This window comes from Lissotriton helveticus, chromosome 11 (assembly GCF_964261635.1).
Source record: "Lissotriton helveticus chromosome 11, aLisHel1.1, whole genome shotgun sequence".
Classification (NCBI taxonomy): domain Eukaryota; kingdom Metazoa; phylum Chordata; class Amphibia; order Caudata; family Salamandridae; genus Lissotriton; species Lissotriton helveticus.
The window spans coordinates 1,031,538,701-1,031,562,810 of record NC_136072.1 but is presented as its reverse complement, the minus strand read 5'-3'; the positions used below and the strand labels follow the sequence as shown (position 1 = coordinate 1,031,562,810).

The 24,110-nt window shown below is 45.1% G+C and overlaps 1 protein-coding gene across 1 annotated transcript in view; it reads left to right on the top strand.

The window, feature by feature from the left end:
• Window positions 1-24,110, top strand: part of ALDH2 (aldehyde dehydrogenase 2 family member) — a 246,488-nt gene that overhangs the window by 51,177 nt on the left and 171,201 nt on the right. The window contains exons 3-5 of the mRNA XM_078667437.1: window positions 1,564-1,704; window positions 18,473-18,552; window positions 20,602-20,713. Coding sequence (XP_078523563.1) covers window positions 1,564-1,704; window positions 18,473-18,552; window positions 20,602-20,713 — 333 coding nt within the window. The remainder of the gene's footprint in view (window positions 1-1,563; window positions 1,705-18,472; window positions 18,553-20,601; window positions 20,714-24,110) is intronic.

Here is a 24,110-nt window from a genome sequence, read left to right as displayed (position 1 = left end):
GCAACAGATGGGTAGGAGGGTAAGAGAACGCACGCAAACCCATGGAGTACTCCAAAAAAATGAAAACAGTAGTTCCCTGTTGTGACCCGTGGAAGGATACAAGTTATCCAATCAAAAAGATTGTAAATAAGCTATTCTCTAGGGAAGGGACAAACACAAAAGCGGAAGAAAAGCCATCAAATAAGAAGCATGCAAATAAGATTGATAAAGGTAACAAATGATAAGCAATTAGCCCACTGTAAGTATTGATATTAGATACTGTAGGTAAACGACAGCTAAAATCTGTCTGTAAGCAAGACCTAAGAAGATGCTGCCTGAGACACAATAGCATTACAGTGGACATGCCAGGGAACTATTTTCAAATTTTACTAGTAATAAAATTATGAAACTTTGTTCAGTCTCCACATTCTGTGTGTGATGCATTCAAGCACTGTCTGTGCGGTATAATGGGCATGCAGGTTGATCTAAAGTTGGTTTAAGTTATGATTTCATAGCCAGTAGCACCAGATATATATTCCAAAATCGTCGAACATTGGATTCGGAGTAAGTCATTGTCAATGATGGAAGATCAGTTCATAGTCATAGTCATATGCTCTTGTATAGTGCTCGTTTCACCAAAAGGTCTCAAGGCGCTCGAGTTCTTGAACTCAAGGCACTTTGCTCTCCTAATAATAATTGCAAAGCAAGCATTCTTTCTAACCACAGCTGATGATAATAGAAGTCTGTGACCTTGGATGCTGACGATTATCCTAGGGATGAATAGATTTTTGATTTACCTCTTTCAATGGGATAGGGCATTTGATGCGCCATGCTCAAGTCTGCTTTGATCCATTTGATAAACGTGCCCCTCAACAAAATTACTTTACAACTTTGTTAAATTGTCCCTATTTTATATCTAAGAGCTCCCAGTGCTTAAAAAAACGTACTGGGTCTACATTTTGTCTTGGGATACACCACCACCTACGTCAAATGCCAGAGTTATTGATTCCACATCATGCCTCTTTCATCTGCTACCCTACATTACCTGTCTCTTAACCTAAATCTGTTTTATAGAATTGTTTTCATCTCGGTTTTCTCTTAGTTACTGTTCTCGTGTGTGTCTCTCTGTTTCTCTTTTCTGACCGTTTCTTTTTTTTTGTTTCTCTTATCTGACCGTCTCTTTATTTTGCTATGCATGAAAGTCTAATAATGAAAACTAGGTCTTGGTTGCCAAAAATGAGTTCCGACCCCCACCAACTGCAACCATTGGTACAAATGAAGCACTGGAAGATTCATTCAATCAGGAGTTTTAATTAGTGGCATTTAAAACAAGAGACTCTAATCTCCAATAGAAATCATCATATTAGATAGAGACTTACCTGGTTTACTTGTACATGACTATAGAGTCATCCATATATGATCCTCTCTCAGCAAAATGTTATTTATTACAAATTAGGCTGATGCTTTGCTATACCAAATACCCTCATACTTTTACTAAGGGTGGGCTTGGTAGTGCGTATGAAGACTCGGCTATTTGTATTGATCTAATGTTTGACTATTAATTGTTGAGTGATTTATTGTCAGGCAGATGTGGACAAGGCAGTGAAAGCCGCGAGGAAGGCCTTTGAGTTGGGCTCTTCCTGGAGAAGAATGGATGCCTCTGACCGGGGTTTGCTGATTAATCGATTGGCAGACTTGATTGAAAGAGACAAAACACAGTTGGCAGTGAGTATTTTATCCTCCCTTATTTTTCTCTCCATTGGCGCTCTAATAAATGTCTTCATGTTGTTCTTGTGCACAAAATCCTTAAAGGCTTGGCCGCTGTTCATTTGTTTGTTTTCTTAAAACAATAGTTACATTTACCCTAATTTATATGTGATTTTTGTGATGGTTGTATTACTGTTGACAATCGTCCCAGCTTGACATTAGTCCATGGGAGAGAGTAGAAGAGGTCTTGGGCAATGGGTGTCTTGGTGGGTTGTGAAGACTGCATGAAAATGATATCCTGTGGTGTAGAAGATGAGCATACCCTCCTGATTGGAAACCAGACTTCTGTCTATGTGAAGATAGCATATGGGCGGGGAGGCCTGATAGGCTGCAGAGAAGTCAGAGTAATAAATGTACAGAATATCCAGGTGTAACAAGGGATCGTTCACAACAAAACAGTGACCACATATCTAAGGTAGAGTACCACAATGCTTTAAGATACCATTTAGAATGTGCAGACAGGTTTGCAGATTGGAATAAAGTTCTAGCTTGGTCTCTGTGGCACTGAAGTAGAGAATTGTAGAGATTGCCAGTACCCCTCTAACTTATCCATGCAGACGTTTGTCTTCTCATGACTGTGTTGAGGCCAGCGGGAGAAAACGAGAATACAGCATGCCTAGCGGAGAATAGTGATGGGCGGGGGCTCTCTGTTGGCTTGAGAAAGAAAGGGGACAAATTGGGGATAGATAGGTCTTCCCATGTCGATGCATGAAGGGTAATGCGGAAGTGGACAGTAACATCTCTTATCTGTAGTAGGTCATCAAAGCCACAAAATTCTGTCGCTTCACCACTGTGAGGGTGGAAAGCACTCTTGGTAATTTCTGCAGTTATAACTTTATAACCATTTTGTGGTGGTGGTAGGAGCGTGGGTGCCTTCAAGACTAGTTCAGGTACAAAGATGACGGTACTCTGTCCTGAGGCTTTATTCCGGTGACACAGATGGCACGTAATATGGTAATCCGTAATATGGTAATCTTTCTTGTAACCATGCACTTGCTGTGCAAAGTTGAACTCTACCACACGTACTAAAGTTTTTAAACCAGGGTAAATCCTGACTTTGTTGTCTCTGGCATAGAGATATGCAAAGTTTGTTGGTTTGTTTGTGGGAGGAGTTTTATATTGCGCAAACATGACCCGTCCGGGTATCAGAGCGCTGTACAAAGAGCTAACAAGTTAGACATAAAAATGAGCAAGCAAGAAACCGAATCGGTACAAATATGTACAAATAGCGCACAAACATAATAAGCATTGGTAAATGCATTCGGTTTTGCCTATCTGATTAATAAGCTGCTTTTTAGGTCTTGGCCTGACGAAAGCAGCGCATGCGCCGCTCTCGCCATGCGAGGGCTTCTTGGAATTAATACTATTCCTGATGTCGTGTCGCGGCTCCGCCTCCAATTTTGATTGGTGCGTGTCGTTTTGCGTCATGGATGATGCAAAACGCAGTGTAATGATTGCACCAGAGGCAATCATTACACTGAGGGTTGCCACCCTGTCCACTTTTGGCCTCGTCCACCGGGATTTCATCTTTTACTTGCGGCAGGAGACAATGTCTCTTAATTAGCCGCTAAGCACTATTTGTTCGTATTACCGCATTTGCCTTAAACAATGGCTGACGCGCTTTTCATTTCTCTGTTCTTGGCTTGCACACTACTTTATTATTTGGGTGCTGACTTGTTAAAGAGGTATCGCTTTTATCTGACAGACGCAAAGTTTACATTTTCTTTTCGGCACGGGGAGATACATAATTTGTTTAGTTGCCAATGGTTGTGCTCCGGTGTTACACTGCTACTTCTTTTTTTTTTTTTTTTTTTTTTTTTAAGAACCTTTATTGTTTCAGCAAGGAAATACAAATATGGGCCTACAACCATTCCGGCCGGCCGCTATTCAAATCGAAAATAGAGCAATACATTATAGAATAAGACAGCGGCACGGAAATCAAGGTCTGATGAGCGTCCAGGATACAACATAAGTAGAAATTAACGACGTGAAGGATCCAAGAAGGTTCATTTTACAATAAAGAAAAATAAAAAGTAGAATCCATGTCGTACAATCATACATGCCCCCACGATAACGAACAAAAAGCAGAAAACCCGCCAACAGTGCACATGCATTCGAAGTAATGGGGGTAGGGCCTTTGAGTCAGGGTAATGGGGGTAGGGCCTTTGAGTCAGGATAGTTGTAAAAAACACACAAACAGTCCGTTGCAAGCTATGCCCCATCCCACAAAGCGAAACACACTGTAGGAAACATAGAAGACGACGACATTGAAAAGAGAAGGACAAAGGGCCATAAAGACAAAGAAAGGACAAATAACAATCCCATCCCCCAACCCCCCACCCTGCACCCCTGCAGAAGGTTACGGCCTACCCCCCCCCCCCCACCCCCAGCAGCGTGCCTGTCACCCTAATTAAGAGTCCCGAAATATAGAGAAGAAGGAAAAAAGAAGAAAAATTATTGGAGGAGGGCCATCAACCCGGCCACCCGGCCCCTCCCCACCACCGCGTGCAATAATCGTCTGACGGCAACGATAAAGGGATTACGATAAAGAATAACCATCCACATCACAAACAATTATATCCCCGCTGAGTGCCCCCGAAATCACCATCAACCAACAATGAGTCCCACCATGTCCCAAACTGTCTCACCCCTGGCCTCTTCTATCCATAGTACCAACGTATATCTCAGTCTCAATCAGCATACAAAATAGCACAAAGGGTCCAAATGGTCCATGAGGATCTGGAAGTGTCGTTGCTCCATGGGACTTTAGCCACCAGGACCCCGCCGAAGACGCATGGCGGAAATCTGTCTGTGTCAATATCGACACCGATAACAGCCTCCAGTCCGAACACAGTGTCGCCAGCCATGGAAAAAGAATCACACAATGCGGCAAGCGCCGAGACACCGCCGAGGCAGCCCAAAACACAGATCGATGTTGTTTTGTCACTCGCCGAGCAGACAGGGGCCCCAATGAGTCAATCACACATGCAACAGGTGTACCCACAGCAATCACATGAACCAAGTCCATCAGCGGTTCTACGGACGTGAACGTAGCGGAGGCAGTCGTCAGTGGCACAGAGGGGGGCAGATCGGCGCCCACACTAGATTGAACCAAGCCGACGTGGAACGGTGGAACAACAATGGCAGCCATCTTTCTACCCAGTACCCGGGCCTCCCGGATCAGGGACATTCGCAGGGTTGTTAATGCAGCCAGTACATCTCCGGACGTGGGCCCTTTCTCATGTTGCCAACCCCCGGGACTCTCTTGTACAGCGGTTTCTCTGTCCGGAAGAGGGGTGCGGAAAAGGGCGCCATCCGCCATCTCAGCCGTTACGGCCTCCTCCATCTCACCGCAGGACCGGGCCCTACACCAGGATGTAACAGGATTCACGGGTGGACCCCAAAAATCAGAGCAGGCATCTCAACGGAGGGTCACCGAAGGGCTAAACAAAATCTCTGCCGCTCCCCGGGAGTCACCCGTCCGTCCCGGGAGAAGTTGTTAATGTCCTGGCATCACATCGAGGGGGGGGGCCGAGGATCCTGGTTTCTCTCCGGTCCCGCGGTATCGTGCTTCCCGCAGGGCAATCTGCTATTTGGAGTAGGTCGGCCCTGTCGCCCTTGGCCAGCAGATCTCCGGTTCCCTCCAACTGGCTCCCCACCGCAGCCAGAGGCCGCTGTTGTTGCAGTTGCGACCGGATACTCCCCTTGCGACCGGATACTCCCCTCACTCGAGATCGATCACCGTGAAGGCCGCCAAACAGTCGGGGAGAGATCGTCGGGCGCACCGCACGGAGAAGCCTCAGGAGCAGATGGTAAGTGAGCGGTAGCTTCACCAACTTTAGAAATGCAATTATTTCGCAGGATAAGTGGCAGGATATACGTGCGGGGTGAGAGGGCTCACGGAGCCGAGCGTTTATGCAGCCATCCCGGTCGCCATCTTGGCTCCTCCCGTCTACACTGCTACTTTTGATGTGAACCTTTTGCCCAGCATTAATTTGTGTAAACCTCTAAAAAAAAGAAAAAACCTGTGTACAGACTGCGCCTTACTTTGATGTTGCGTGATATGTCATACAAGCGACTTTCTTTCTATGCTGGAAGGCGTCCCCCTCCTACTTCATCGGAAGCCGTGTAGTTCTAACACGTGTAGGAATCTAAATGTAAACTGAAAATTTGCCCAAGGTAAAGACCGAAAAAATGTCCAGAATACACACGAATGTGAAGACACAAGGTATATATGTGGGTGCCCCGGGTTAGACTTTGTTAGCCATTGTTTTGCATTTTGCGCTTCCGAGCAGGGTCACCAGCTGGAGCGCCAATGCTACTACGTAGCACTGAAGTTGATGCCTATCGGTAAAGCGCCAAAGTTAATTTGTTCTATGCGTCAGTAGGAAGACCCATACTTCATGTTGCATGCTAGGATTTGTAGTTCTTTGGTGAGCTACTCATGCTTGTAACTGGTAAATTTGAGCGTACTCTGTGGTCTGACTTTTTCACAAAATGCACTTAGTATACGGAGATTTTTTAATTCATCCTACGAATATTATAAGAGAAATGACAGCTTCCCGAATATAGATTGTTCTTCTTGGCTAAAATGTCAAAACCGACGGAGTGCAGCCTCTGTCTTCATCAATGTGATTCGCTGGTATCCTGGAATATAGAATTACATATTGTTCTTTTGAGGCTTACGCCGTTGGTTTCGAATTAGATTTGGTATACCACTTATTTTAGAATATACGTATTAATACACTCATTCCTTTAACCAGAATCTCGGTAAATGGTAAGCACCGACAGTGTCCGAAAGGGGACGCAGTGTACTGTTTAAAAAGTGCAACTTTTTTTTCATATAAGTATTTTCAAAAGGAGAAAATGAAAAGTGGACTTAAATCTACTGCATCCAAAAGCGATGTCTTGTTTACAGAATGACCAGAAGTCCCAATGACATATTTCCAAGTTATCCAATTGTCAATCACTTCTTAAATTATCACAGTGGAGTGTTCATCTCTCACATATTTCTTTCGGCTCTTTGTTTGTATCCTTCCACCTCCACTTCAGTACTTGAATTGAAGTGCATGTTTAACAATGTTGAACAGTGCTAGAACAATCCATGAAATATACTCTGTGGTCCCACGCCTCCTTTCTCTGTAAAAGCATTTTAGAAACGGTAAGTGAATAGCAAGGTTAATGGTGAAGCGTTTCATAATTTTTTTCATGGCCTTGTTCATTTGAATGGAAATTTGAGCAATACAAGATAACCACCCCTTATCCTTGAATATAATTGCTTATTCTGTTAGTATGCGATTCAATGTTTATTTCCGCTAATAAGACATTAGCATATGTTTAAAAACCTTCAGAATTATTATGGCTACTAAACGAAACCGAAAAAACTCCAATGTGGACAGTTCTGGTTAGCTGAGCAGACCATAACTTGTACCCCTGCTAAGCAAACCACCATGATATAAAAAGAGATTAACTGTTTATAATAGGCAACTGCAATGTCATTCTATATTGCCATAAAGAAAATTCGCTGACCTAAATTGAGTGGATTGTAAATTTTACCCGAATCCTGAGATTGCCACATGGGACAGCATAGGACTATTCTACTCGTTACTAGGTATGCTTTTATGTTGCATGTTTATTTTTGTGTAGCTAGCATGAAAATGGTTATTTATGTTACACAGAATATTTTTATTGAAAATAGTTTCTAAAATACTGGACTGTACTATTTGCATTTAAAAGAACAGAAATTTTCTGAAGTTATAGTGTTAGTAATGACACATTTTGCTTTATTAAAACACACATTGTTTCTATTTTTGAAGCAGCTGTCTTCAAAGCACAATCTATCTGTAATGATTTCCAGGCTGGTTCCGCAGGAGCGTCGGGAATCCGGAAAATAATCCTCAGCCTTCCCCTACGGCCTTTCGACTCTATCAGACTCTAGAGTATCGAATGGCTCGCCAGGGGAAAACCGGGAAACAAAACAAGGAAAGGTTGGGGAAAACAACAGGTCTTGGCAGTGGACTTCAGAGTGGACAATTGGTGAAAAGGCAGGCTGTAAGGGAAGGAATATATTACTATCTATACTTGATAACAACACAATGTATATGCACAATGTCTATTATATACATACGAACATCACCTACCACAACTAATCGTCTGGACCGTGGGACATTGCTGGAGGGTAGAATAAGGTGTTCGCTTTCTGTACACAACAAGACAAAAGATAATAAGAACTCTATCCCACTCTACGCTAGCATGTGAAAGTAAATGATATGTAAATCTCACTCTGCTATTCTCTGGAGAAAACTGGAAGAACATCCAATTCTTCTTCAAGGCTGGATACGTGTGTGCGAGCCTCTACCTTGAAGTATGCTCAAGGTTATCTGCCATATGATAATCACAATTAGTCATCCACTCTCGTATCCCCCAACATATTGTAAGAAAGGCAGCGCAAAGCGCTGTTACCGTGATTCTTTGTAGCTGAGCCTCGAATCACACCACACTCTGGTCCACGCAAGTGCCCCAAATAAAAGTATACCAATGCCAAAGGGAACGATGGTATGGTGATTCACACAACGGGAGACCACTTCGGTCAGTGAACCAAAATACTGGTGCACTTAGCAGTGCCCGGCCGGATGCGGGGATAGACCCGGCTGCCGGGCGGAGCACCAGGAGAAGGGGAGAATGGACTGGCTGTGCACGGACGGATGACGGGGATAGACCCGGCCGCCCGGCGGAGCACCAGGAGAAGGGGAGAATGGACTGCTGTACCCAGCCGGATGGCGGGGATAGACCCGGCCGCCGGGCGGAGCACCGGAAATGGGGAATTGGAGGTGAAAACAAACACGGAATGAATATACCGTGTTAGAGTTCTTTACAAGAAAAACACAGATTACGCTGACACCAAGGTAAAGAACGTCCGTACGAAAGCGTAACCTAAAAGTACGGCCCCAGAATAACAGCCGAACGAAACGCCCTCACGGAGGAGGCAGGAAACCAAACCGGAAACAAACATCCAAGGAAACCGGAAGTCTGGCAAAGCTAACAGGGACAGAACACTCGGAAGTAAGGGCTAGACGCTAGAATGCAAAGCGGCGTTCCGTTGGGGTACTGCGTCTTTTATAGTGCCCATGCAATTGGAGCTACAGATTGAGTGGGACCTCGGGGCATGACAGCACACTCCCCCCACAATGCACCCCCCCCCGGGTTTGGGCTTGTCCGGATGTCTCAGATGGTATAAACGTTCCAACCGAGGGGCGTGTACGTTATGAGCTGCCTCTCAGGTGCGTTCCTCGACTCCATAACCTTTCCAATGAATAAAGTACTGGAGGTTCTTACTCACTCTACGTGAGTCCAGAATAGCCTCAACCTCCTATTCCTCAGAATCTTGAATGGTTATAGGAGCGGGTTTCTTTGGCAATTTGATACCTGGTTCAACCGGCTTTAACAGTGAAACATGGAATACTGGGTGAATTCTGAATGAAGGGGGCAATTCTAGCTTCATGGCCACCGGATTAATCATCTTGATCACCTTATAGTGACCAATAAATTTGGGGTTGAACTTGCGAGGACCACCAAGCGAAATGTATCTCGTGGACAGCCACACCACATCCCCGGGTGTATGGATAGGTTCTAATCTCCTATGTAGGTTTGCTCCCTCCGTGTATCTTACTTTAGCCATCTCTAGACTGTCTAGTGTTTTTCTTATGTACCCCCTGTAGTCTCTCAACCAGATCAGCTGCTGCGGGAGTTGGGCTGTCTGTAGGGATCCCTGAAGGCAACAACTTAGGGTGGAAACCATAGGAACAAAAGAAAGGGGTGGCATTAATAGAGGTATGTGGACTATTATTGTATGACATTTCAGCCACCCATACGAGTTCGTCCCAGTCTACTAGGGACTGCGAGACCTGATTCCTAATGTACTGTTCGAAGCATTGATTAACCCTCTCTGTCTGCCCATCTGACTGAGGGTGGTGGCTAGAGGACAGTCTAACATCGATCTGGAGCAAAGAACATAAACCCCTCCAAAAACGAGACACGAATTGGGCCCCTCTATCGGAAACCAAGACAGAAGGGAATCCATGGAGGCAGACTACCTGCTGCATAAACATTGAAGCCAATTCAACAGCTGTGGGCAATCCCCCCCCAAAGGTACAAAATGAGCCATTTTCGTGAACCAGTCCACCACGACTAACAAGGTATTGTTCTTCATCTTAGTGAGTGGCAACTCCACTATAAAATCAAGTGACACTGTATGCCAAGGGCCTGGCGGGGAAGCTAAAGGCATGAGTAGGCCTACTGGGTTTTGGTGAGATACTTTGCTCTGAGCACACAAATGACAAGTTTTGACAAAGTTCTCTATGTCCTTAAGCATAGTAGGCCACCAAAAACGTTCGCGCACAGCTTTAGTTGTCCTCTTGTTTCCTGGATGGTCTGCCACGGGCTGTGTATGATACCACTTCAAGACCTGTTCTTGCAACTCACAGGAGGGCAATACTACTCTTCCCTGTACACATACATAACCCTCTTTCGTAGAGGTTTCCTGAGAACTCACTAGGGCCTGCATGTTCACTGCGACTTGACTTGTCTTGACCTGATTCAAGAATCCCTCTTCCATGAGTACCCCTCCTATGATGTTCTCCCTAGGAATAATATTGGGCTGCTCTATCAATCCTGTTGGGTGATCGAAACCCAGTCGGGACAAGGCGTCCGCCTTGCCGTTTCGTTTCCCTGGTCTATAGTGGACGGAAAAGTCGTATTCACTGAAGAATTGGGATATATAGTTTTTTGAGGCGTTTGACATTTTTGGTCATGTGCTTGGTGGTTTACTTTATAGGCCAATACCTAAACTTCTGTATATATTTTGCCTTTTCAACAGTGCCCCACAGCTGTACGTTTCCTAAACTTGTGTAAATGCTGTTTAGAGTGAAAACGTTTCATTATTAGTAGCTCTGATTCTCTGAAGATACTTGCATCCGAGAGTTGTCTCCCTTGCTTGCCCCAGTGCAGCGTGTGGGGGGGGGCTCTGTGTGTGGGGGGCTCTGTGGGTGTGTGTGTGTGGGGGGCTCTCTGTGTGGGTGTGGGGGGGGCTCGGTGTGGGGGGGCTCTGTGTGGGTGTGGGGGGGCTCTGTGTGTGTGGGGGGCTCTGTGTGTGGGGGCTCTGTGTGTGTGTGTGTGTGTGTGGCATTTGCGAGAGATTAAGCTATTGGCATTGTAAATGACAATGCCATTTATTTATGTTTTCAAAACCAACACATAAATAAAAATGTCATTTACAATGCAAATAGCTCTAACTTTTGCAAAGGCGAAACCGTTGCATTGTAAATGCTGGTTTAACAAGGCCGTAATGGGCGCCACCAGGGCCGAGAAACTCCGAATAAACCTTCTATAGAAATTGGCCAGACCCAAGAAACTTTGGATCTCTTTTATGCTACGGGGAGCAGGCCATGACAGAACGGCATCTACCTTAGCCGGATCCATGCTGAGGCCCCAAGGAGAGACAACATAACCCAAAAAAGGGACCTTCTGAGTATGAAAAGTGCACTTTTCCAATTTACAATACAAGCGGTTATCCAGTAAACGCTCAAACGTTTCGTACATGTTGCACATGTTCTGTCATAGAAGGAGAAAAAATCAGCAGGTCATCGATATACGCGATCACATAAACATCAAGCATGTCTTTTAGCACTTCGTTTATAAAAAATTGAAACGCAGCAGGGGCATTACAAAGCCCAAAGGACATCACAAGGTACTCAAAAAACACCGAACTTAGTACAAAATGCCGTCTTCCACTCGTCCCCCTCCTTGACACGTACAAGATGGTAAGTCTGAGACGTTATCACTATTCTCTATAGTGTTGGGTTCATCTTCGACAGCCGCCACTAAGGAATGTGGACAAGTAGCAGGAGGAAACGTCACTGTAGAAGTTTCCCAATTTATGTCAGGGTTATGAGACATCAACCAAGGGATGCCTACGAGCACCGGAAATTGTGGAGAACAGATTAAATCAAATTCTATGTCTTCTTGATGATTAGGTTCTATCCTCGTGTGCAGCTGTACTGTACGATGGGTTACAGGTCAAGAGACAAGAGAGCTGCCATCTATCGTGGTAACATTACTGATTATTTCCTTCTTAGTACGGGGTATCATGTTTTCCTTTGCCCACTCCGTATCCATTTAATTCCCTGCTGCACCGGAATCTATCATCACTAAAACATGCAGTCCATACTGCCCATGAGTAAGGTACGCCGACGCATATAAATGATAAGTAGGTTTTATTTTGTAATCCGAGGAAGAGCCTGTAAGGCCAGACCTACCCGGGATTCTCGTCTCACAGGATCCCAGGCTTTCTAGTTTCCCGAGTTCTTTGATTGTGTGGGTTTAATGGGACATAACTTTAGGAAGTGGCCTGCTTTGCCACAATATATGCAGAGTTTAAGTGTTCTTCTTCTCTGTCTCTCTTCGGGCGTGAGTGGACCCCTTACTATGCCTATCTGCATGGGCTCACTGTCCTCACAAGTCTTCTCTGGAGTACTCTTTTTCTCCTTAAGAGTAACGTACCGAGATTCAAACTTTCCTGTCTTTGTTCCTTTCCTGTATTCGGTGTTCTATTTTAACAACTAAATCAATGAGATCTGTGCAGGATTCAGGCAAGTCAACTATTTGTGATAGGGCATCTTTCAGGTCATCCCTCAGACCCCTGTAAAACAACATACTGCGTTTCTCTTCAGGCCAGTTGGACTCAACCACCAACCTGCGGAATGATGTTATGTACGCAACACGATCCTGATTCCCCTGTTTAAGGCCCAACAACTCCGTATCAGAGGAATGGGTATACATATGCCTATCAAACAATTTACGATATTCCCTCTTAAATGCTGGAAAACTATGCAACAGTGAATCATCTCTGTCCACCAAAGGAATGGCCCAATCAGCCGCAGAACCACTTGGGTATGATATGACAAAAGCAACTCTGGCCTGGTCAGATGGAAAACATTGAGCCTTACATGAAAAATGCAGCTGGCATTGACTAAGGAATGCTGCACACCGGGCTGCTTCCACGGAAAACCTCTCAGGGGGTGCTAGAGGGATGGAGGGAGGCGTAGTGACCTGCACCACTGGTGGTCCCACATTCGATCCTCCTCCCGCGGCTCCTGTAGTCTGTTGGCGCTGAAGTGTATCTACTCTGGTAGCTAAGGCCTGAGTTTCAGACTGTAAATTCCCTATCATACCGGCGATATCCGCCAGGGACACCGCTCCCAATTCCATGACGCTCAGGCAGAACACACCACTTGGGCTTTGCGTTCTGTAATGATTTCCAGGCTGGTTCCGCAGGAGCGTTGGGAATCCGGAGAATAATCCTCAGCCTTCCCCTACGGCCTTTCGACTCTATTGGACTCTAGAGTATCGAATGGCTCGCCAGGGGAAAACGGGGAAACAAAACAAGGAAAGGTTGGGGGAAAACAACAGGTCTTGGCAGTGGACTTCAGAGTGGACACTTGGTGAAAAGGCAGGCTGTAAGGGAAGGAATATATTACTATCTATACTTGATAACAACACAATGTATATGCACAATGTCTATTATATACATACGAACATCACCTACCACAACTAATCGTCTGGACCTTGGGACATTGCTGGAGGGTAGAATAAGGTGTTCGCTTTCTGTACACAAGACAAAAGATAATAAGAACTCTATCCCACTCTACGCTAGCATGTGAAAGTAAATGATATGTAAATCTCACTCTGCCATTCTCTGGAGAAAACTGGAAGAACATCCAATTCTTCAAGGCTGGATACGTGTGTGCGAGCCTCTACCTTGAAGTATGCACAATGTTATCTGCCATATGATAATCACAATTAGTCATCCACTCTCGTATCCCCCCAACATATTGTAAGAAAGGCAGCGCAAAGCGCTGTTACCGTGATTCTTTGTAGCTGAGCCTCGAATCACACCACACTCTGGTCCACGCAAGTGCCCCAAATAAAAGTATACCAATGCCAAAGGGAAGGATGGTATGGTGATTCACACAACGGGAGACCGATTCGGTCAGTGAACCAAAATACTGGTGCACTTGGCAGTGCCCGGCCGGATGGCGGGGATAGACCCGGCCGCCGGGCGGAGCACCAGGAGAAGGGGAGAATGGACTGGCTGTGCCCGGCCAGATGGCGGGGATAGACCCGGCCGCCATGCGGAGCACCAGGAGAAGGGGAGAATGGACTGGCTGTACCCGGCCGGATGGCGGGGATAGACCCGGCCGCCGGGCGGAGCACCGGAAATGGGGAATTGGAAGTGAAAAAAAACACGGAATGAATATACCGTGTTAGAGTCCTTTACAAGAAAAACACAGATTACGCTGACACTAAGGTAAAGAACGTCAGTACGAAAGCGTAACCTAAAAGTGCGGCCCCAGAATAACAGCCGAACGAAACGCCCTCACGGAGGAGGCAGGAAACCAAACCGGAAACAAACATCCAAGGAAACCGGAAGTCAGGCAAAACGAATAGGGACAGAACACTCAGAAGTAAGGGCTAGACGCTAGAACGCAAAGCGGCGTTCCGTTGGTGTACTGCGTCTTTTATAGTCCCCATACAACTAGAGCTACAGAGAGTGGGACCTCGGTGCATGACACTATCTCTGGGTCCTAATTGTGAGTAGAATGGTCAGGTTTTCCTTACCTGTCCTGAACAAGATGCTAATTAAACAAGCATTAAAAATGCAATAGGTCTCGCCTTTCATTAAGTTAAAGCCATTTGCTTTGCTATACAATACCATTAACAAAGCAAATGACTTTAACTTAATCAAAGACGAGGCCTATTGCATTTGCAATGCTTGTTGTTAGAAGTTGTAGCTTGCTGAATAGTTGTTCAATATAAGTTACAGAAGGTCTGTTAAAGGGTTATGACTTGTACAAAAGGCTATATATTGTGCTGTTACTAGTGGTATAATGCGGGTAAGTAATAGCTACATTTTGAAAAATAAAAAAGGTAAATAATAGAATTCATTGTTATAATAGCAATATTATGTGTTTAGAGGAGTTCTGACAACTTTTGGGCCCGGTGCCACTGCACCATTCAAATCATGACCCTATTGCCTGTAAGGGAACTACACTTGTGACTGACTTAAGTAGTAAAAAATAGCAATATTAGGCGATGAGGGAGGGGGGGCGGGGTGCCTAGAACATTTGGTCCAGGTGCTACTGCCCCTGATGTACCATTCAAATCATGACCCTATCTCCTGCTAGATAAATGCACTTGTGACTGTATTTTTTTGCGAAATAATTCACCAATAATCTGGGTTTAGTGGGGTCCCTAGAGCTTTTGGCCCCGGTGCCACTGCACCTGTTGCACCATTCAAATCCTGACCTTAGTGCCTGAAAGATGACTGCACTTGTGACTGCCTGCTTAGTTGTAAAATATAGCAATAATCGCCTGGATGTTTTGGTCCCGATGCCACTGCACCATTGAAATCATGACCCTAGTGCTTGCTAGATAACTGCACTTGTAACTGCCTGTTTAGAAGTAAAATATAACGATATTTGGTGTTTAGTGGACTTCTGACAAATTGTGGCTCCGGTACCACTGCACCTGCTGCACGATTCAAATCCAGTCCCTTTTAACTGCAAGGTAACTGCAATTGTGACTGCCTGTGGTAAAATATAGCATAGCTTTTGTATATTAACTTTATTTTTAACGTGCTATGTTTATTACAACATTTAGAATTTGATCATTATAACCAAATAGGTTAAGTTGAAAAAATCAATCCTATGATGCCTGCAAAGTGCAAAGAAACGTACTGAGACATAAATAGAAAATGCCACAAACGTTCTAAGGTTAAAGCATCTCCTTAACACAACTAAGTATTACGTTGGAAGCGGTCTGCATTTTCTGTGCGAAGAGATCTTATCTTGACAGAGAATGGGGCTTAAACAGTGTGAAGAGCTTTAGTAGAAGTCTCATAAATGTGTGCAGCCAGGGGAAGTTAAATGAAGTTCCACACAACAGCGAATGAACACAGTAATTCGGGAATGGGAACTGATAAGAGCCCCTTTTTAAGATATATTAAATACAACATAATTCACAACACAGGGCAAATGCTGTGCAGTCAACCTTAAAACGCAAAAAGGATAAAGCCAAAAAACCAAGTATATACATTGTAACAAACGACTTAGAAGATCCAGGATCCAGAGAAGTATTGATGGAAGGAAGACTGGGATGCATTGCGTAGAGACCCACAGAGATAAAAGACCCTAGACCCCAATGCGGACCTTTCAGGTTAGAGTCCCACTCATTTTGTCATACTGCTGCATTTGATTGTTGTGTGGTGACACCTCTGATGCTTTAAAACGCCCAAAAAGAGGGGTAACTAGAAGCAAATGGAAAGAAAGGTCCAGGACCCGGGCTCCCACAGTTAACGATACAATCACTGGAAGGTAAGTCTTTCTAAGGGGAAAACAGGCCTATTAGGGTGCAGAAAGGACTGGTGAAAGGGACTCTTTTAAAGGGTTGGTTCGATATGATTTGCTGGTGCTTTGTCGCCCTGACCACACCTGATACAGGGTGTACCAAGTGTTGCCGTGTCAGACCCCCGTACTTCACTCCGTACACTTTACACAGTCCTGAAGAAATGCCATAGGATCCACTAGGGACCTCTAGAGGCGTGAAACATGTCAACCTAGAATCACTAACTTTCATCACCGCTAGCGCCAAGATTAGCAGAAGGAAAATACTCCCACTTCTGACTATTAGATGAATTATTACTCTTGGCTCCAGTTTTTAACTATACCACACGGACCCCTGAATAAAGCTTTCTTAGGGTATCAGTGCAGTAGTTTTAACTCGCACAGTTCTTTCAGCTACCTAATAGGCCTGCTTTTCTCTTAGGAACAGTTACTCTCCAGTGATTGTAACCTCCTATGCTTTCCCACTGTTGCACATCCTAAATTTCCATTTCCCTTCCTTACATGGACTCAAAAATAGACCACACAACTATGCCTCGAGTGTCCGGTGGAAGGCTGAGGGAGACTAACAATCTCTGCAATTCAAAGTCAAAGTCAGAACATCTTGTATAGATCGTCTCTGCGTTTCTTTCCAGAACAGTTTCTACCGGTCTGCAAAGGTTTGTCTGGTGTTAGTCCAGTATTTCATAGTGCTTTGATGACGACTAAGGATATTGCTGAAAACCATGTTAAAAGTGAAACTGCTTGTTTCCCTGTGCTCAGTCTAACCTGTGCGGCGTTGTTTAACTTCACCACTTTTCTCGGTCTGCTTTAGGTTCCTGGTCTCTGTGCCGGGCAATGGTTCGATCACTGAGAGTCCCTCCTGTCGGTCTGCCTGTTCCCTCTGTCCCACTTGCCTCCGTTTGTTCTTTGCTTTTTACATTTTTTAACCATTCCTGTCCGTCCAAACTTTTATATTCATTACTTAGTATGGTTTATAGATTTGTTTCGGGTTTGAAGCCTGTAATCAGTGTCTTATGATATTTTGCCTGGCCCTGGTCACAAGTCAATCTTAGTAGGCTAAGGTTTTAGTTTCCGTTTAATAAAGCCAATTGCACCCTCTGATTAAAACACCTGCTCTCAGCCGGTAATTATTGGTGTGTGTCCAATTTGACTAGTGAAGCTAGTCTCTCAGGAAAAGAAGCTCCTGGTCCGGTTTTGTATTAAGGGGCTCTTTTATGTGGGGTCAAACCGTCAAAGCTAATAAACACGAGCATTGTGATGGCCGACTCTGCAGCAATTGAATGCTACTGTACAAGGGAGAATCCAGATCCTATTGATAACTATAGGAGGTCTGCTTCCTGAGGATACCTCTCGTTTTTCTGTGTGGAGCATGAGTATTGGAATGTCCATTGAACTGGGAGAGTGTACTGCTTTCACTCTCTCCACCTTGAACTCCTCTTCCTAGCCTTCCCGAAACCTCCAGTCAAAACTTTATAAAGCACCCACCTCACAAGGTTAAGAGCGGTCACATAGTTTATAAATACCATAACGTCGTCGTCATATACAGATTTTGCAGTGCCTATGAAGGGAATGCAGGACCTTTCTAACAGTTGTTGAATTGTTTCTTTGCAGTTGGCATAAAGCAGCGTGCCAAATGAGCACCAGCTCTGGTTGCTCTTTGGATGGCTTTTGAAATACTTTTTCTGCAATTCGTGCACTTCCTAAACGTTGGCGTTTCCTCTTCAGTCTAGCCTCTGCCATCTTTTGCAAATTATGCCTACCTGGTACATAATCCAGAAATGTCTCTTATGTCTTAATGTCTCCACTCGGGTGTTGCAACAGATATTTTAGACCCTTTCAAGTCTGCCAACTGTACTCGACCTCAACAGCCAGTCAGGCGATAGTGAGAGCATTTTCTCTATTTGTTTTGGGAAAGGTCTAGTTTTTGGATCGTGGATGTATCCGAAGGACTTTACATAAGGATAGGAGAACTGGAGCAGTGAGACAATAGATACAGGTTAAATGAGTACTCCTTGAAGGGGTGCATACACAGGACTGTTGGATTTGCAAAATGGTTCACATTTGGAAATATTCTACAGCTATGAAACCATGTATCTTTATTTTTATGAGGCTGTCAGTAGTGCGTGGATACCCAGTCAAGGGTTTTAGTCCTACACATGTGTTAGATATTAGAATGGAATAGTGAATGTTGAAGGATAATCTTATAAGAACACTGAATACTATCCGCTTTTGTTGTGGACAATATCGTGGTGTTTTTTTTTTTATAGACTCTGGAAACATTGGATAATGGAAAACCTTTTACAATATCATATGCAGTGGATCTGGCGATGACCATAAAATGTTTAAGGTATGTGAAATGCATTTTTTCACATATTAATTTAACTTGGAAAAAAAAAGTATTTTGTTGGATACACTCATTTCTATTGATCATTAAGCTGCTGCAAGAAGAGAATATGTAAATTGAAATGTCGTTTTGATAATAAACTATCAGTTGAGACTACTTAACTTCATAATGACCTCAAACCACACAAAGTTCACTGGACTGTGAAACCAAGATATAGGAAGACTTGAGGGGAGTGGAGTTGGCCGAACGGCCACTGCGGTTGACCTCAAATCTGGGGAACCGGGTTCGAGCCTCGGCAAGGACGACAACATCCTGTGATTCTGGGTAAATCACTTAATCTCCACATGCCTAACAAAAATGAATGTGTCCTCCTGTAAATGCAACTGTTGTTCGTATAAAGCGCTCTGATACCTTTGGGGCAAGTTCGCGTAATATAAAACTCCGTAAAAAAAATCCTAAAATAATTTACAAGGTTTCCTACTAAACTTGAGAAAACGGGACCATAGCATGCCAGCGCTCGTTTCATTACACTGGCCTCCTACAACATAAAGACCATTGTACTAATGTTACGCTTGGTCCATATGGCTTTGCGTGACTATGCATGAGGATTACTTTGAGGGTCTTAAAGTCTTGCTCACTCTGAGCGGAGTTTAGCTAACCTTAACTTTGTCCCTCATTTATACAGATATTGCTAATTTTGGGCTAAGTCTGTCTATGAACAATGATCTTCACTATGGATGGAGGCCTGTGCTTGCACACCCAAGACTCAAAAAGACTTTCCAGAGAGGCCTGACCACCAACCTTTCTGCTTGACCTATGACAAAGGCCTTACCTCTACTGATTTCAATAACCTATTCTCTGAACATTTGATCCTTTTTCCCCGATTTACACCTCTGAGCTAATTAATGGTGAATAATGTGTGCTGTCTTTTTGCATTTTGGTAGAGCCATTGAAGACTGGTTTGCATGAGCATTTTTCACCAGACAGAACCTGGTGATAACTGCCCAACCAAACACTGTTGCGAGTTACACTTGTGCCAACCTCCATATGCAGTTAGCCCTTCTTCACGAGTCTAAAGGACCTTGTAGCATTGGTTTCTCCAAGTGTTCCTGTGAATACTCTAAAGCATGGCCTCAATTTCATTATGGAATGGGCTCTAATGGGGCCCTCTGGAGAGGCTACATGCTGCTTAGGTGTGGAAAAAGTCCCACCTCTCTGATCTCTTTGCTGCTTTTTTAACCCCAGAGACAGTCCTCCACAGGCTCCTGGTAGTCCTCCATTTAGTACTAGCCCGTCATGGACACACCACCATTCACAGGCCCTTTCATGAAAAACTTCCTTCTCAACTGCATCCTCTTTACTGTACCCAAAGGTGTTGCCTGATTTCCCTCCACCTTAAAGAACACCCACTTAAAGTCCCTGTTGTTGTAATCGTGAAATGGTTCCCCCCCTCCTCCTCCTTCTGCTGCCAATATTGAATGCACTTATCGGTTTCATCCTCCGCTTGGATCGTGGCTTAAAACCCAGCCTCTAGGAAACGGATCCAAGTTGGTGAGGATGAAATCCTTCAATGGTATCCTGATCATTCAGTGCGGGATTCTAAGGCCAGACATTGGCTGTAAGCTGTGGGAAGGAGAACGTACATGAGCGATATGGGCCTGATTCCCACCCTTACAACCAGAAGATGCCACATTAAAGAGAAGTTGCAAGGGGATCATCCACATCAAATTTCATAGAAGCGTGGTGAGTTGCACAGCCCTCCTAAGCACGCTCCTAGGATTACCCATCTCTTCTTGTTTTCGGTTATAGTGAGGTGGCCATCTCAATTTGTAAATGATGGGCCTCTTCAGGAGACCCAACCATATGCTACCATCTTGGTTATCCATCAGCCCCAAAATTCCAGATTTAAGTTTCCTGGATCCTAACCGTGTAGTGTATTTGTGTTAAATGACCAAATCATCTCCTTGCTAGACGTTCTGAGAACATTATTGTATACTCGTGGGGTGGGGGAAGTTAGAACTACATATTCATGAACACTTCTCTTTTCAATAGGTACTATGCTGGCTGGGCGGACAAGTGGCATGGAAAAACCGTCCCAATAGATGGAGACTACTTTGCCTACACTAGGCACGAACCAGTGGGAGTATGTGGACAGATCATTCCGGTAAGGTGAATTACTCTTCCGTAAAGAAGCAATTGTAGAGCCAGAATAACCTAGTCCTGCTAACAATTTAGGCAAAGATTGAAAAGTGGCGCAAGTGTACAGTGTCTTCCTCACTGATGCCACATATAGCACTATTTTGTGCCTGATTTAGCACATGACCGAGTTCTGTGCACACTCTGCACTGTTTCTATGTCATGCTGCAAGGCAGTTGAAGAAAGTGCCTGCCGCTTTGTTTATGTAAATGCAGGGGGGTACCACAGGTACCCCCCGTGTGCACCCCCACCTCTCTTTCACTCTGGGGCCCGCAGGGGGCTCCCAGAGTGACGACGGCATGCCTTTCCGTGGCGGCGATGCCATCACAAACAGCCCATGCTAATATGGCTGGCCGTGTCTATTAGACACCGCCACCATGTTAGACCTTTTCCGCCCCGCAATACTAATATGGCGGGGGGTCATTTAGCTGAGGATGGCGGGCGGATTGCCCCCACCAGGCCGGCGGTGGCCACCGCCAGCCTGGCGGGGGCAATCCGCCCGCCATCCTAATGACCCCCCCCCCCCTCGTTTCAATTTTAGAAGATAGAAAATGAATAGATGACAAATTACATTGTGCATGCAAAATAAATTAGTTCACTTTCTTATATCACTGTTGGCCCTTCATTATGTTTACTTTTAACAGCTGCTCTAAAGCCACCTGAAGGATGGAATAGTTTTTTTCAGGGCTGGTTTCAGGACTGTAAATGCTTCTCAGAACTGGAATGACAGTGGGATAAATGGTAGTCCTTGTAACAATTCAATTCGGCTTTATTTTGGCTCAAAGGCCATAAAACACAGAGTTCAATATAAAGCATAAATAGTTAAAAGCATAAATATGATTATAATCCAGTTCATTACAGTTCTGACAATGGTAGTAAAAGTTCTAAATACAGCAGATTTTAAATCATTAAAAAAAAAACTGTTAATTGGCACAATATAGCAGAGGATGGGGTAAGACAGCAGGAAAGTCAAGCATTAAGACCCATGACTGGGTGTAGGAAATATCCAGCATTGCCTGCTGCTCCCATGTGCCGGTCAGAAAAACAAACCGTGATCTAAGTTCTCCCTAGGAGCACCACATGCCAGGCACGCCTCTCATCCGCACTGGGTACTTCAGCCAATCAAGCTGTAAAAGACTGAAGAGGAATGATCCCGTAGCGTAACTGCAAGGATGGAATCGTTTTTTCCAGTTTTTCAGGGCTGGTCTCAGGACTGTAAATGCTTCTCAGAACTGGAATGACAGTGGGATAACATCAGCTTGACCAGAAGTTTATTTAAATTTTTATTCCTTAGAGCATGAAGTAATGGACAGTTGGGAGTGAATTACTATACTTCACCTTTGCATCTTTTACTTTGTTTTTACATTTCACATTTTTGCATTTGAGTCCACCCTTTTTAGGTCAAAGCCTGCGTTGCAGCGCATGCGATGTCGCAGGCGAGAGTTCTTGTTAGCATGAAGGGGCATGAAACCACCCCCCTTCTTCCATTGGCCGGCCTCGCCAAACGGAGGCTTGCCACTGGACAAAGCCCGTGTTTGGATGATTTGTCTGGCTGTGATCTCGCCTCTCGAGGACTGGGTGACGTGACTTACGGTGTCGCAAGCGTATTTTCAAAAATATCGCCATGGCATCCATGAGTCAGGTCACCAGTCCGGGATGGGCGGGATTCATTCTCGCGTTTCCGACTATTTATTTTTTTATTTGCATTTTTGCAGTCATTCCTGCGCGTTTACTCGGCGGTGGAGGAGGTAGGGGAGAGGCGGTGCTGGTTATTTACCTATTGTTCATACTTCCTTTCCGTAATTTCTTTTTTGCTCTTTTCATTCCTTCTCTGCTTCGTTTTCCCACCCTCAATGTCTCCTTTTCTCCTCTATCCTCTCCCCTCATTCCACCTCTCTTCTCCCCGTTAAGCATACATAATTGTAAATTATCTCCTGCTGTCTTCACTTGTGTATCTCCCTCGCATCTCCCAGTAGCCTCCTTTTTTTTTTTTTTTTTTCCTGCAGGCCTCTGTCCCCGAATATACTCCTTTAACTCTCAATTCCCGGACCTTCGCACTCTAATTTCTCCCTTCCATCTCTTTTCCCCTCCATTCTCCCCGCACTTCTTCTCCTGGTCTCCCCCCACCCCCCAGGCTGATGTGCGCCGAGGGCGTTCCTAAGTGATGCGAAGGTCCCCAGGTGAGTCCGCTTCAGACAGAGGAGCGAGCGCAGGAGGATGGAAACAGGTAGGAGCCGCTTAGGCGACTGACTGTGTGTGTGAGGAGGACTTTGAAGCCAGGGGGACGAGGGAGTTAGGAAGTTACGACTTCAGGCCTCGCTCTCCGCCACGGATGCGGAGGACGATGGAGCGCTCTGCGCACTGGACTGTCCTGGGATATTGTGGGTCCCTCACAGGGGTGTGACGCAGCCCCTGATTCGCAAGAGGGGTATAGCACAAGGTCGATGATTCGCTGTGAGGCATAGGAGACTGAAGGGCCCCTCTTCACATTCTGCAGCCCCCCCACCGTGTGCCTTACGCCACTGATTTGCTCACCTACTTACTCCACGTTTCCCTGATCCATGCCTAGTGAGGAGGTCCAGTGCTTTTCGTTGCATTCTGGGGTTTGTAGTACTGGTTTTTCTAATGGAATAAGTCAGCCTACAAGTCCCAGCATGCAAAGAAAAACTGGGCTGGAGCAGTTGGTCACGCATGGATGGACCTTGGAATTTGACTGGGCTGCGCACCAACTCGCCCCTTGTCAAAAGGGCGCCAAGCGTCCAGTTCTGGGGCTTTTCTGTTGCAAGTCATGTCATTGTCATCAAGTGTGTCAGTCTAGTAGGTCCGATGGAAGGACACACCAGCCCCAACAACCAACAATAAGCTTCATAAAGTGTCTGCGTTCCATGCCCGATTAGCTGCTCCAGTCCACTTTTTTTTTCCCTTTGCATTCTGGAAGTTGTAGCAAAGAAAAAAGTGGACTGGAGCATCTAATTACGCGATAACATGGGAAACCTGACCGCTATGACCATAAGATCCCAGGACTGAAGGGAGATGGCCAATGTGGTGTTCCCACTCCCTCACAATGAACCCTGCCTGCAATGTTTGCTCGGCTGCGCCCCACGCACACTTCCGTTTCCCAATAACCGCACTGAAACCTCTGCCAGTCACACGCCCCCTCCACCCCACCACCACTACACCCACACTCTTTTATCTCTAGCGCTAAGAAAAAGAATCTCGACATAAAGCGCTCAAGTATTCCAGACAAAGAATGCTGCTAAAGCAATAATTTTGAAAAACTGGGGGGTATGGCCCTTTGGACTGAAGTGGGGTTGGGCCCAATATATGCTTTACAAAACAGAAGAACCCACACTTCACGTTATTTC